The 14,001-nt window shown below is 38.0% G+C and overlaps 2 protein-coding genes across 2 annotated transcripts; one reads left to right on the forward strand and one right to left on the reverse strand.

The window, feature by feature from the left end:
* Positions 1-234: 234 nt before the first annotated feature.
* On the reverse strand, positions 235-6,425 carry LOC148089685 (P2X purinoceptor 3-like). Its single transcript, XM_087788028.1, has 12 exons — positions 6,304-6,425; positions 5,537-5,672; positions 4,460-4,531; positions 4,269-4,332; positions 4,107-4,200; positions 3,606-3,683; positions 3,386-3,527; positions 2,925-3,061; positions 1,484-1,577; positions 1,271-1,336; positions 626-703; positions 235-351 (listed from the first exon to the last, which is right to left on the reverse strand). Exons 1-12 carry the CDS (start codon positions 6,423-6,425, stop codon positions 235-237), a joined length of 1,200 nt encoding a protein of 399 aa, XP_087644154.1.
* Positions 6,426-8,597: 2,172 nt separating this feature from the next.
* Positions 8,598-11,301, forward strand: pold4 (DNA polymerase delta 4, accessory subunit). The gene is made up of 5 exons (XM_087785006.1): positions 8,598-8,679; positions 9,944-10,060; positions 10,137-10,220; positions 10,329-10,440; positions 10,680-11,301. Exons 2-5 carry the CDS (start codon positions 9,958-9,960, stop codon positions 10,702-10,704), a joined length of 324 nt encoding a protein of 107 aa, XP_087641132.1. The 5' UTR covers positions 8,598-8,679; positions 9,944-9,957; the 3' UTR covers positions 10,705-11,301.
* The last annotated feature ends 2,700 nt before the right edge of the window (positions 11,302-14,001 follow it).

Genomic DNA, 14,001 nt, shown 5'->3' on the forward strand with positions numbered 1-14,001 from the left:
ATTGTCATATGCTCTGATTCCTCTGATGTTAAACTTTGAATTCAGATGCATTCTGTACTTGCATTAAATCACAAAATAAAAATATTTGTAATCATATACATCATATACGTCCTTTTACTTTGCTCGTGTTTTAAGCACGTCTATCTATTTTCTGCCACTTTTAACAGTTTATGACAATAAAGCATAGTAAAAAATGCAGTAACTTAATCCTCTATTGTTTATTATCGATAGCTCTTAACAAAAATGTCCGATTGAGAATGCCCCTGAATCACTGGATTCCAACATGGTGTCATTGTGTCGAAGCGACAGTTGAGACCGGTACAGTCCGTTACTCATGGGTTTGTCCGATACCTGTTGATAAAAACGAAGTGTAAGTATACATTATTTCATATTGTTTTACTATTAATTTGATTTCTGGAGGATGGATGGATGGACGGATGGATGGATGGATGGATGGATGGATGGATGGATGGATGGATGGATGGATGGATGGATGGATGGATGGATGGATGGATGGACGGATGGACGGATGGACGGATGGACGTATGGACGGATGATGGACGGACAGATGGTCAATTGATTGATGGATGATGGATGGATGGATGGATGGGTATTTTTTTCTTGCCTCCTCAAATTTCTTGGCCTTGTATTGTTCTGCTCCTTTAAGGAAGTTCAGCAAAATGATATCACACAGCACCGTACCCTGAAAGTGAAAGGAATGAAAGGAATTAAATACAATAGATTTTTGGTTTAAATATCCCTTATCTTGCATTGAATCTGTAATGCCTGCAGTCTCTGAACTAGTCCAAACCAACTGGTCCCTTGAATGGTGTCTCCGAATCCTTCCCATGATTTGCCTGTTATACTAACTTTATCTCTTTACCTGTCACTCAAATCTCAATATCTTGATCTCCAAAAACATACAATTGTGGAGCTTCCACTGCAATATCCGATTGCAGTGGAAACTCCACAATTGTATGTTTTTGATGTATAAAAAAATAAGTGTATTATATTCAAAGTGTACTTGCTGATTTACTGACAAAGCTGTAAAGTATATCATGAGATATAAACAAATAAAAAAACACATTTTCATATCATCAACAAACATTGACTGTCCTGCACCACCATCATACAGTTCTCAGATGCTCTGGACTCATACGATGTCCCACTTAAACGATGGGAATTTGTCTCCAGAACTACAAAGCTACATTTTTTAAGTGATGTTGTTAAGCAAATAAGGTATTGTTTATAATAAAAATGTAACACTCACCACTCCCACGGAGGTGAAGGCTGCCACCATGTTAATAAGCGTTGGGATCATGTTGAACTTTCCTGCCTTTTGGTAGAACGTTAAAAAATTAGACGATTCTTGTGACTTGATCGTTTTCTTTGACATAGACTTTAAACAAAGCAATTCCCATTTTCGTTTTACCCCACAAAAGAAATGAAAGAAAACATCCAGTGGAATGTAATTCATACTTACATTTCCGTTGACCAGCACATCGAAGCGGATGGCATAGGCTTTAACCAGTGTGCGATAATCAGTCCCATTTTCCATCTTGTAATATTTAGCAAACCTTTGAATAGTTTAACATTCATGTTACTTCAGCATTTCACTTAAATGAAGCTGATCAATAAAACTTTAAAGGGCAACTAATGTGTTGAGTTGAGCGACTCCTGGACCTCTATTGTACTCCACAGTGTGTGTAAGTTTGCACAAAACAATATAATAATAAAATAAAATGTTTACACTGAAAATGCTCTGTTTTTCTGGAGATCACTCTCGTTTGCCATTAACACACCCACGATTTGCTGGGTCTGTTATGCAGTGGAAGTCTTGACCTCCAAGGGAGTCGTATAAACAAAGTGGCGTGGATTACAGCTGGAGGAGGAGTGAAAACATTGTTACATCATAATGGAATCCGCTTTCGTAACCTCTCGTTCGTCAGAACTTTATTGTTAGATTAAAATTATTATATACATATACCCCATACTTAAATTAATGCTAAAAGTTAATAAAAATATAAAGTATAAATGACTCGCTTGATCTAAGAGCGGGAACGTTTGACTACACAATCAACATTCCACTCAGAATGGTTCACACTGGTTCGAGGCAAGCTTGGATCAGAAATAGAGATACGACAACGGTTATTTAAAACATCTGTTTATCTGCAAATCACACCTTAAATTGTAGATCAATGAACGAAGCAAGAAACACCCGGGAAAGGGGGGCTAAAAGAAGGAAGAGAAGATAACCCCCGCCCGAGAACATTTGAATGATTAGATTACAAGAAAACAAATTAGAATGTCTCTCTACGGGGGATCGGGACACAAGGAACTTGAAAGAACTAAATGGCCGGAAAGAGACAACCTCCCGGACCGGAAATTTGCCTTAAAATATAGCGATGTTTCTACAGCTTGGGACCTTTTCTCCCGGGGCTATTGACCGATCGATCGTAATTGAAACCTGGTATTTTGTTTGACTTAAAGCGGCGAATAAACGACCCGTTACACACTCTGGATTGTTCATCTTTCTCCACGACGCGAAGTATAAGACCCGGGACGGAAGCGACTCCGTGTTTTGATCGTTTTATTATAAAGTAACAAGTTCAAAAAAATGGTCATGATGAGGGACTTACTGCATCTTGGAGAGGAAGACTTCAACATTTGAACATGTGAGTAAATAAGGAGAATTGGGTTTTAAATTTAATTAAATTAACAATGACCATAGTGGTACAGGATGACGATCCTAAAACACTATACAGATTGGACAATATTTTGCCAAAGACATAGGATTTGCAGGGCATACTGGTTTTGAATGCACTTCAATGCCATGGTTCTCAACCAAAAAAAATCCTCTCGTAATAGTCAGTCATCTGCTTTATACTGAATCGAAAGACAAAATGACTCCCTCAATCTCATACCTGAAATTGTATCCTGGGGAAACAGTGGTCTGCTGTGACATCGCATCAAGTCGAGTAAATGAGTACGAGGGGCTACAATGGTCATCGGATTTATCCAGATCACACATCCAGCCGATCTTTATTCCAATGACACCTCCCTGAAGTAGAAAAACACATGGAAGGACCATTTTTTTTGTCGTGGATTATGAGACTGTAACTTTGCAACTTGTGCAAAATTTCAAGGTGGAAGATACGGAGGGGTTGGGATGTGAAAGTATAGTTTGGTCGTACAAAGAAAGACACAAAACAAATACATTTTCAAATCTGATTGCTCTGGGAAACGGTTTAAAAAAGGTTGCAGTTCCAGTGAATTTAGTGTTGGTTAAAAAAGGCTCATTCAACATAGGTGAAGTGTCTTGAGGTGCATGGATCATACAAGATCAAACAATCTCAACAAATTATCTTTAGGGAAGTGAACATACCTTATTGGCCAGTTTGGTGAAGTTCTGATGCGCATACTTCACCACATCTCCCACTTTAAAGATTGGGCAATAGTTGTTTTCAACCATATCAAAATTACATTTTGATATGTACTCGTCAGTTATGGTTGGCAGAAAGTTTCCCCTTGAAAACAATCCAACATCCACATCAGAAAATGGGTTAGACAACGGTTCATCATATCATGACAAATGACTACTATACTTGGTGTAGTTGAAGGTCGGAAAGCGAATGCTGTTTTTGATGAATATTGTAAAATTCTCTACCTCCATCATTGGGGAGCTAAAAAAAAAAGAAAGGTGAAGAAAATACAAAGTTGGATTCTGCTGTAATGCATTACTGAACGTTCTATAAAATTAAACCGACTTGTCAGTTTAACCAGTTTATGAGAAAACTGATAACTTACATAAAATAGAATTGCAGATTATAGCAAGTATTCCTTAATACTATGAAGACCAAAATCAGCTGTAACTTACTTATCTTATTAATTTAATAAGAATCCCAAAAGCATTGTAAATAAAGGGAGACAGCACATAAGTGTTCTTTGGAGATGCAAAGAAAACTGTCGACATTACAGTGAAATTATACATTTTCTGTTATTTTTAATAACTCAATCACTGTTCAGTAACCATGTTTTCTTGAGTGCCGCCTTTGGTCATAACTACAGGTTGAAAATAACATCCACGCTGTGATGACTTAGCTTACAGCTCGATGGTGTCAATCTCAGCAGGGCACCACCCTTTTATCTCACATGCATTGGTGTCGTTACGGTACGGAACACATTTCCCCGTCAATATGCCTGTATGGATAAAGACAGTAAACATTGTTGTCAGATGGATAGTGTGATAAGTAGCCAAACAGTCTTACCATAACTCCCCGACTTGCGTTTTGTGCAATTACTGTCGTGGGTACAAACATATTTCTTTTCACTCTGAAAAAGAAATGTTTTTTTTTCATGATTCCATGTTAACATGTTTAACTCCTCATGAATTGACTTCACCTATCAACCAACTATATTAGGTTAGAAATCATTTGGGTGGAAAACATAGAACACTTACATCGGGACAGTATCCTTGCACTTGTCTTTCTGTTGTGATCAACTTGGTGATTATGCAAAATACGGAAGCACCCTGTAAAACACACAACAATAGTCATGTGGATTTCCTTACTGTCCATTCCAGGGGTCTCCTGCCACTATTGTCTGTGAACTGACACTACAATAACTGACAATAATGAAGGGCTCCTCTTTACAACATCACTCACGTAGAGGCTTTTTGAATCAGACGAGGAAGTTAAGCCACAATGGTGCCTCATTGATTGGTGTTGACCAATTATTAAGTGGTTTCTTATCACCTTAACCATCTCTTTCTGGCATTTGTTTATCACTGGAACGTCCAGGGGTTGTCTGTTCTCTTATTTCATTATTTTATTCTGTACTGCCAGCAGAAAAAATAATTCCTATGTTGTGTTTCGACACTTGAAATAAATGTTTCTGATTCAGTTTCACTTTTTTTTCATGCCACAGATCAAATCAAAATACCCTTTTTCACGTCGAAAGGTGTGACAAGAGTCTTCCTGGAGTTTTGATTTGATGGGAAAAAAAATAGAGTAGTTTACCTTCGGCGAACTATTGTTTACTAGGGGTGCGTATTAGCAAGAATCAGGTGATACGATACATTTCATGATATAGCGATAACGAGAGGATATATTGCAATATAATGCGATACTGTAGGAACAAGGATATATTTTCTTATTGCCTGAGTACTTCTGGCATTGCAGGATTCACAGACCACATGAATCTTGACAATGTAATAACTGCTTTGGAACTAAAATATGTCCAAACATCAACTTTAACAGTCGGTGGAGTCACTGTATCCTCTCATAATGTCCAGGATGTTGCAGGATTTCAAACGTTACTTGAGCTGCAAATGTTTTCTAACTTCCTGGTCTAATGCAAAAAAGTAAGTATAAGTAAGTAATGGTTATTTCTAGAGCCCCAAAGCCCCTCTTAAGAATCTCGAAAAAAAAGTATCAATATTTTTTAACTGTATACTACTGGCTACTTGTAGCTTCCTAGCTATGGAGATCCCTAGTAGTCTATTAATATAAATCATGAATAAAAAATATGCGGTTACCTGCGTCGGCGTCACATAATCTGCCACATCCATGACCTTGTTATTATAGACTCCAAAACCTTTGACTTTGGTCATGACGGAGGATTCAATCGCCGTGTCTCTAATTTGGTAGGCTTTCTCGTGGACGAATACCCACCTGCAACATATACGACGTCAGGGAGCATATGGAAGCAGGAAAAGTAAGACATTCATCAAACCCGCAGATAAACACTCTGTTGATCCAGTGCATCAACTCTGGGAATTTTACAACCCTGTACATATGATATTTACATGCATTAGACCTAGATGTATGAACAAATCAGAAGCATATTTTGAGATACACAGGGATTTCCCATCAAAAAGAGATACACTTAAACATTAAAAAAAAAAAAAAAACTGTCATAAGAGTAATCAGCAATGAGGTAACTTTACCTCCCAGGGTTAAATTCCAAATATCCATTCAACAAAATAAGGTTGGGAGAGAAAATAATAGACTAAAACATTGTATTGTAAACATGTTGTAAACCCTTTTGATTAAAACAAAAAAACTTTTAGTTTGAAATGTGATTTAAATAAAAAAACATTCCATACAGTAGATTAAGAATTAAAATATATAACTACAATTACTAGAATTTTAACCAATTCTGTCTTCGCTCGTGTGTAAATTATCTTCGGTTAGAATGTTAAAATTTACAAAAAAATAACTGATTACAACATCAACACAAAAACTGTTTAGGTCTATTTTAGAGAAAATATTTAAAATGTAAATATTAAAAGGTTTAACTCACCCGATGAAGTAAGTGATGATGAGCAGCTGCACGACACGGTTGATGATGCCTATTGTCCAGCTCTTCACCACCACCGACTTGGTGGTTTCATAGGTAAAGAAGTCTGTTATACAGGACCACATGCTTGCTGGGGAGAAGAAAAATTAAAAAAAAATGTATTCGTTAAAAAAATAATAAATAAATCAATAAAACTATATTAATATCTTACAATAAATATTTGTAAGTGTAAGCTTATTTGGGTGATAATAGTAAGAGCTCCACAAATGTGGTCTTGAGATCGTGGACTGTTCAAGAAGAGACAAGACGATCCTGATCGGAAAGGGGGGTTGGTGAAGTCCGAGGTCTCTCTGATTAGGTAGAAGACTCTCTCTCCTTTCACCCACACCGCCTCTCTTTGGACTGCGCATTCTTACAGACACCATTCCATGTTTCCCTACGATGCATAGTGATTATCGTGAGCAATTCATGGATTAAAGTATACGAAATGAAAGGGATTCATAGCTGTTTGTGTAATAATATGTCAGCATTGAATACAAAAAGAGGCAACAATTGATGGACTGCTAATGCTGAGAGTGGAAATATCCAGTCTAAACCGGTGTTCCAAGCCATCAGTCGAGTACATAGTCAAGTCTTAAGGAAATACCATATCAATATCTGACTATTTCACACTAAACTGAATACTTAATTTAGTAAACAGTTACTTTTGAAAACTCCAGAGTTCCAGTTGAGAATGAAGACTATTTCCTGTGTTCTCGTCCTTGATTGAACCTGAGAAAAGTCTCTATTTTTACCTTGTGTAACATTTAATCCACCGACACTAGGTACACGTTTCTTTCTCATAAAAAAGTACAATCCTGGGGTCGTCACTAACTATTCCTAAGAACACTGTCATCAACCAACTTCTTATAGTAATTCCATGGTTTGGCCTTGCTTGACCCGATACACTGGTTTGATTCAGGATTCAATTTCCTGGCTAATATCAACCCTTAAAAATAAATAAATGACTAGCAAAGTCTAAGACCAAAAACATCTTTCCACGCAGACCATCTGGTTTATCATACTGTATTGCACATTATGTAAGTTATACATCATAAGTTGAAGGTCATAATGTGGTGACATCATCTGGCAAAAGATCTCAATCATCTCGAATTTGTTCCTTTTCTTTATTGCACCTAAACTAGAATGACCAAGAGTACAATACACATCCGTTTTCTTCCTGCTTTAATTCAGATGGAGCTTGGCTGTTAGCCAAGTAACCTAGTAATAGATCACTTGAAAATAGGAGATTGGATTAGTAGAGATTCGTATATTTTCTTGAAGCCTTGTGAATATATCTTGTACTAGGCTGATATAGTCACCAAAGTGTTATCCAAAGTTTCTTGTTTGTGAGTTTGTTGTGTCTCGATGTGCCCTGACATGTCAACAATGAGGGCAAAGTGTCCGAGTCTATCTTACAATGCTCGGTTTTTCACGATTTAATGGTTTTATCGATTAAAGCTTAACTGGGAAACCGTTACTCATCAATCTAATAAATTCCTAATGGTTTATCTGCTCTCATGTGAGCTACAGAGTGGACGAGATCCAATTTAAGACAAGATGTAACCATCATCTCCATCCGAACACACACCGCAGAGCATATCCAGAGTGTAAAGTTTCACACTGATTGAATTGTCGGGCCCTTAGACCGAAGACATCTCAAATTCCTCCATTTAACCGCAGTCACTTATGACGAGTCAATAATGGACTGTGATTGGTTGAAAAATCAGGAAGTGGTTTCTTCTTGGCAGAACAAGACATGATTAATGGTCAGCTTAGCGGAGATAATTTGGATATGATAAATAGGAAGAAAAGTGAAAAGGGGGGGAATCCACTTGAGAGAGATTTGAAAATATACTGACGATGAGTGAAATATTGCAATTTGAGTGTCATTCTGCCAGACATATTACTTTTGCTCCCTATGTTCTTGTTTACTCTGCACTTAAAAAAAAAAACAATGTGAAAATATATAATATAAGAATAACAATACTATTAATAATAACAATAATAATAATAATTGTTATTATATTATATTATATTATATTATATTATATTATATTATATTATATTATATTATATTATATTATATTATATTATATTATATTATTTATAAAGTCTATTTTAATTTCAATTTATTGTGTTTTATTTTATTGATCTTTTTTATTTAATACCATTCGTTTCTGATTCTGATGAGTTCAACAGATAAACTATGTGTCTCTTGTCCACCTGAGGGCGCTGTAGTTCCTCCCTCTCGATAACAAGTCACGAAGAAGACGCATTGTTTTGGTGTCCAGCTGTCGTCCTCCAGGAACAAAAACAAAAGTCGATATTATTATCGAGGTTTGTATGTCTTGCATTTAAGAAAATATATTCTCTTTAAACCTTGCAATGGCTGGTGAGAACTTTACTTTTGGGAGTCTTTTGGATATATTTTGCAGTCATCTTGTTTTAGTTCGTTGTTCTCAATGTTGTCTAATTTAATCCATTGTTCTATTGTTGAATAGAATTACAATATCACGTTATTTAACCAAATAATTTAAGTTCAATTTGGTGAACATGAACGTAAAGAGTGGCTGGAGTCTTTGTCCAGACATGTCTATTTAAATAGCGCCTGTCGAGCATTGACCAGTCGATGTGATTTATTTTGCTTCAAGTTAACACATTTTTCTTATTATTATTATTTACTTTTACAGATCTAGTTCATTTATTATAACAGAAATTGTTAGGTTAAGATCATAAGACATAACGCTGTAGTGGGAAAAAAACTGGAAGAGATGCTTCTCTTTGTAAGAAGGATTCGTGTCACATTTTGTGCTAATACGCACACGTTTTAGTAAATGTAACTTGTTTATTTAACTTTTTTATATGTTTTGTCTAAGGTTAGACTTTTGCATAGACGTAAAACTAAATGCAAGACAGATCTTTAGAAGACACCTCAAAAGCAACCGATTTGTTTTTCTGGGACACTTGGTTAGAGAGGAAATTCATGCTCAAAAGCTGTTTCCAGAAACATCAACGGCAGCAAATAAGACTTAATATAATAATAATTAATATACTTTACATTACTGAACACATAAGATGTAGGAGACAATGGTCACACCTTTCAATTAGGTTCAACATCCCTCACAACACTTTATTGTAACGAAAATGTGTGTGACAAACCTTTTTAAACAGTGTTATACTATATAGTGCAACGGTTTAGAATAAACTGATATTAATTAATATATATATTTCTCTCTCTTCAATGATCATCTGGCTTTCCTCACCACCAAAAGGGCACCACACAATACACCAAAATCCACAATATATCAAGGACATAAGAGATTAATATATTTATATACTGTATATTATCAAAATTCGGTGAAAATAAATTCCTATTTTATATGTCTATATGCTATTTAAACCTACTCAATCTCTAATTCAAAAACAACTTTTATTCATAATTGAATGAAACCCTTCAATCTGTGTTCTTCAAAGGCTCTTACATAAATGTCTCTATGTTCTGCAATAACCATGGTATATTAAAAATGTATACAGCTGAATTATTATTATTATCATCATCATAAAAAAAGTCCATTAAATCTTTTTTTTTTTCATTTCCCAGGCTGTTCTGTTACCATGACGACAAAGCGGGGACTCATAACCGACTCGTTCAAGGTGGTGAGGAAAGCCAGACGATCAGCGAAGAGAGAGAAAAGACAGACTCCCTCCCCGCCACCAAGTAATATCTCTTCTCTTTTGGTGGTCATTTTTATCCGTTATTTTTTTTGATTGACTCTGAATCTTGATCAATACAGCGGAAGGCCATAAGGATGTCCGAGAGGAAGAGCTGCGGCAGCTCAAGCATTTTGATCTGGACTGGAGATTTGGACCTTGCACAGGTGCTGACCAATGCATACATTTGTTTCATGCACATGTTGCAAACAAAGAGAGTCAAGGTTTTTCAATAATGAATCAAAGACCTTAATCAATTATGTATCTGACACCAGGCATCAGCAGGCTGCAGAGGTGGGAGCGGGCACAGATTCACGGTCTGAACCCCCCTGAGGAGATCAGATACCTGCTGCTTCAGACACACACTGACCCCGAGTACAACACAAGGTATGTTGCCTAGATCCCTTGTGACCTCAATTCCAATTTATTTTGAATAGAACAATTTTCATTTTAATGCTAAAAATATAATAAAAGATCCTACTTCATCTATACCAAAATCCACAATATACTGAGGACATGAGAGATTAATGTAAATCAATTATCTATTTGCCAGATTACGTCATATTTTTGTGTGATATATGTAACAAGAACTCAAATTTTTGCTCTCAATGTTTTGTATTTTTCAGTTTATGGAGTGACTATCCATTGTGAGGACAGTGGAGGAGCCAGCCTCAATGAGTGTGGATTTGGATTCATGCAAAACCTTGAGGCCATTCATCTGTCTTTAAGTGCATTACAAAGGCCCTTTTTTAAATTAAAATATTCTTACCAAGTAGTTGATATGTTTAAGAAGTATCTGTGTCAACCTTTAAATGTCCCAGCGGAAGAACAACATGTTGTTTCTTAATGGCATATGGCGCAAACTAACAGTAGCTCAATGTGTTTTTATTATTCCAAGTGTTTTTTATTTGTTTAAAAATATATAATTCCTTAGTGTACACTACGTTGTGTAAAAAACGCTTTGTGGAACTTGGTTAGGGTTGCCAACTCCCCGAAAAATAAAGGGGGGGGGGGAGGGACACCTCATCGGCAGGAACGGCCAACCTTTTTTACAGACTACTTACTGTAATACAGGACAAAGTGCGTCCCTTTTAAACTTTTCAAGGGACGGTTGGCAACCCTAAACTTGGTTTACAACTTCACAGATGTCAGCTGTTTAACGAACTCTTGAGCATCAAATGGTCGGATTGTAATCATGACAACCAGACTTCATCTGTTTCTTCACAATAAATGAGACTGAAACACTAATGACTCTATAAGACTTCATTCAGAAGTGCACTTTACACAGCCATTTACAGGCTGTCACTATGGGTAAAGAATAATGGATGCACTCACCACCCTGCAGGGGGCAGTGGGCCACCTGTGTTAAAGCCCTCACTTCCCATCAATTGAGAATAGTTGTATGCACTGCCAGTAAGTTTTTTCACATAAGATTATCAAAGAGGCTGATGTTCCACACTTGTGCTTTGTATGTATCGCAGCCCTAGATTAGCATAACCTGTGTTTTTGTCTGTCTGGGCGCCTCTCATTTCAACCACGAATCCACTGCTTGCCTTGCGCGTCCTGCAGCATCTCTTTCCTAATCCAGTGTACCTCTTCAATACTCCTGACCGAACGTGTTGGTGATGATGACCAAGAGGAGGAGGAGACTACAACTAGCCCATGCCCAATGGATACCCTCCCCGGGCTTTTGTCTTTGGCGACGGCTCGCATGTCGAGCTTCCTCCTGGTACCTGACTACACATGCAGCTTAATGGGGTCAGAAGCGTCCATATTATCGAGGCCCACTACTCTGTGCCCGAAGCTGTAAGCGGTTTGAAGGCATGTGGAGAGGAGCGCAGCCATGCATCTTGGAGCAGCACCTCCAGTATCAAGGTATGCTCCCTATTGTCTAGTGGACAGCGTTTACTTGAAGAAGGGAACTCCTCCTCTGTTCGACGCAGTCCGTAGGTGCCTGGTGTCAAACTCCTTCTTCTGATCGGGCCTGTCCAACCAGTCCTTACCAATATGTCAGTATCGGATGTCTAAGACCTTGTTTGACCACATGCATGTGAGTGGAACACAGTGGCCGGCCTGGCCAACAACATGGTACTACTCTGTGGTCCCGTTGACGGGATGGCTTTTCTGCAAGATGAAGGAAGACACCACTCGCAAAGATTTTCAGCAGCTGTAAGACGTGGGCCTTTGCATGAAGTAGGCCTTCATCCTGCTTGGAGGAAGACTCATTACAACTCAGGTGGGTCAGCGTCACATGTGGCTGGGCTTGTCATCCATTGCTGAGGCAGATCAGACACCCGTCCTGCTGCAGTCGTATCTTCTTCTTGTGTGAGCCTAGTCTAGTCATGTGACAGCTGCTCTTTCCCTCTGAGCTCTCAAAATGTTGCTCCAAACCTCCATCTTTTATACCTTTCATCCCTTGCTGGTCCTGTCAGGAAGCTGCTGTCAGCGCAACAGCTATCACTCTGGTGGTGCTTTCACAAGAGACAACAGGTCGTGAGCTGCCAGCTGGGTTGCGAAGTCATTGGCCTCGAGATGTTGCAGCTTCTGCGGCTTGTTGAGAGAAGTCTCTGCCGAGGAAAGATGCATTGCTGTCTCCTGGTCTTTCTTTGATTTTCTTCAGAGGGAACCCATAGCGATTGCCTGTAGAAGGCTTTGCAGGAATTCCTAGTACAAAGGTTATAGCAGATAACCTGGGGTGTATTTTCATTTTAGTTATTAAACATGAATGGGGTTTATTAATTTATCCATTTGGACCCTAGTAGAAGGTTAAGTTAGGTTCGGTAGAACTTTATTGATCCCTCAGGAGAAGTACCTTTATTCATACAAACGCTATAAGTGTAAAATGCCTAAAACCAGTTTTAAGACTCAAAAACCTTTGCGGCCCACCTCAGACCCCATAAATACAAAGGCATTTTAATGCGTTCTCATTTCCTTGTCACATGTATAATACTCGAAAGAAAAAATATATAATGAAAACAATATTTGAAAATGTTTAATATCCTTTTAAGGGGTGCACAGTGGCGCAGTGGTTAGCACGGCAAGAAGGTTGCTGGTTCAATTCCAGGCCGAGACAACCTTTCTGTGTGGAGTTTGTATGTTCTCCCAATGTTGCGTGGGTTTACTCTGGGCACTCCGGTTTCCTCCCACAGTCAAAAAACATACAGAGGTTGATTGAGAACTTTTGGAAATTGTCCATAGGTATGAGTGTGTGTGTGGTTGAGTGGTTGTCTGTCTTTGTGTGTCCTGCGACAGACTGGCATCCTGTCCAGGGTGTCCCCTGGCTCTCGCCCCACGATACTGGGAACACCAACCCAGGGTTAAAGCAGCAGTGAATGAATGATAATGTCTGCAACAGTTTATTTTTATGTCTTAATAAGAAGGAACTGTCTCGCCTGCAATTGATTCAGAACTCTGCAGCGAGAATTCTGACCTGCTCTAGTAGAAGAACTTACATTTCTCCGATCCTTAAAACTCTTTACTGGCTTCCAGTTTCTTTCAGGATCAACTTTAAAATTCTGGTTGTTACTTTCAGATCTATTCATGGTTAGACCTTCCATCAGTGATCTGATCCAGCCTTACACCCCAGCTCGGGCTCTGAGGTCTGTGGATCAGAATCTACTGATGGTTCCATGCACACGACTCAGGACCAGAGGAGAGAAATCCATCCAGGCGGTTGCTCCTAAGCTTTGGAACCATCTCTGTGTTTGATGATCTACTGACTCCTTCAAGAAACATCTTAAGACGTTTTTATTTGTTCAGGCTTTTCCTTGATCTTCTGGAACTCCTGTTGTGTTATCAGTTTTATCTTGACCTTTAAAGTATATACTTTATTGAATATTGTTTTGATTGTTTAAGCGCTTTGTGACCCTGGTCTGGAAAAGCGCTATACAAATAAAAATTACTTACTTACTTACTTTTAAACTTAACGAGTTTAAACATTATTATGTG

This window comes from Callionymus lyra, chromosome 1, assembly GCF_982586985.1.
Source record: "Callionymus lyra chromosome 1, fCalLyr1.hap1.1, whole genome shotgun sequence".
NCBI classification, from domain to species: Eukaryota; Metazoa; Chordata; class Actinopteri; order Syngnathiformes; family Callionymidae; genus Callionymus; species Callionymus lyra.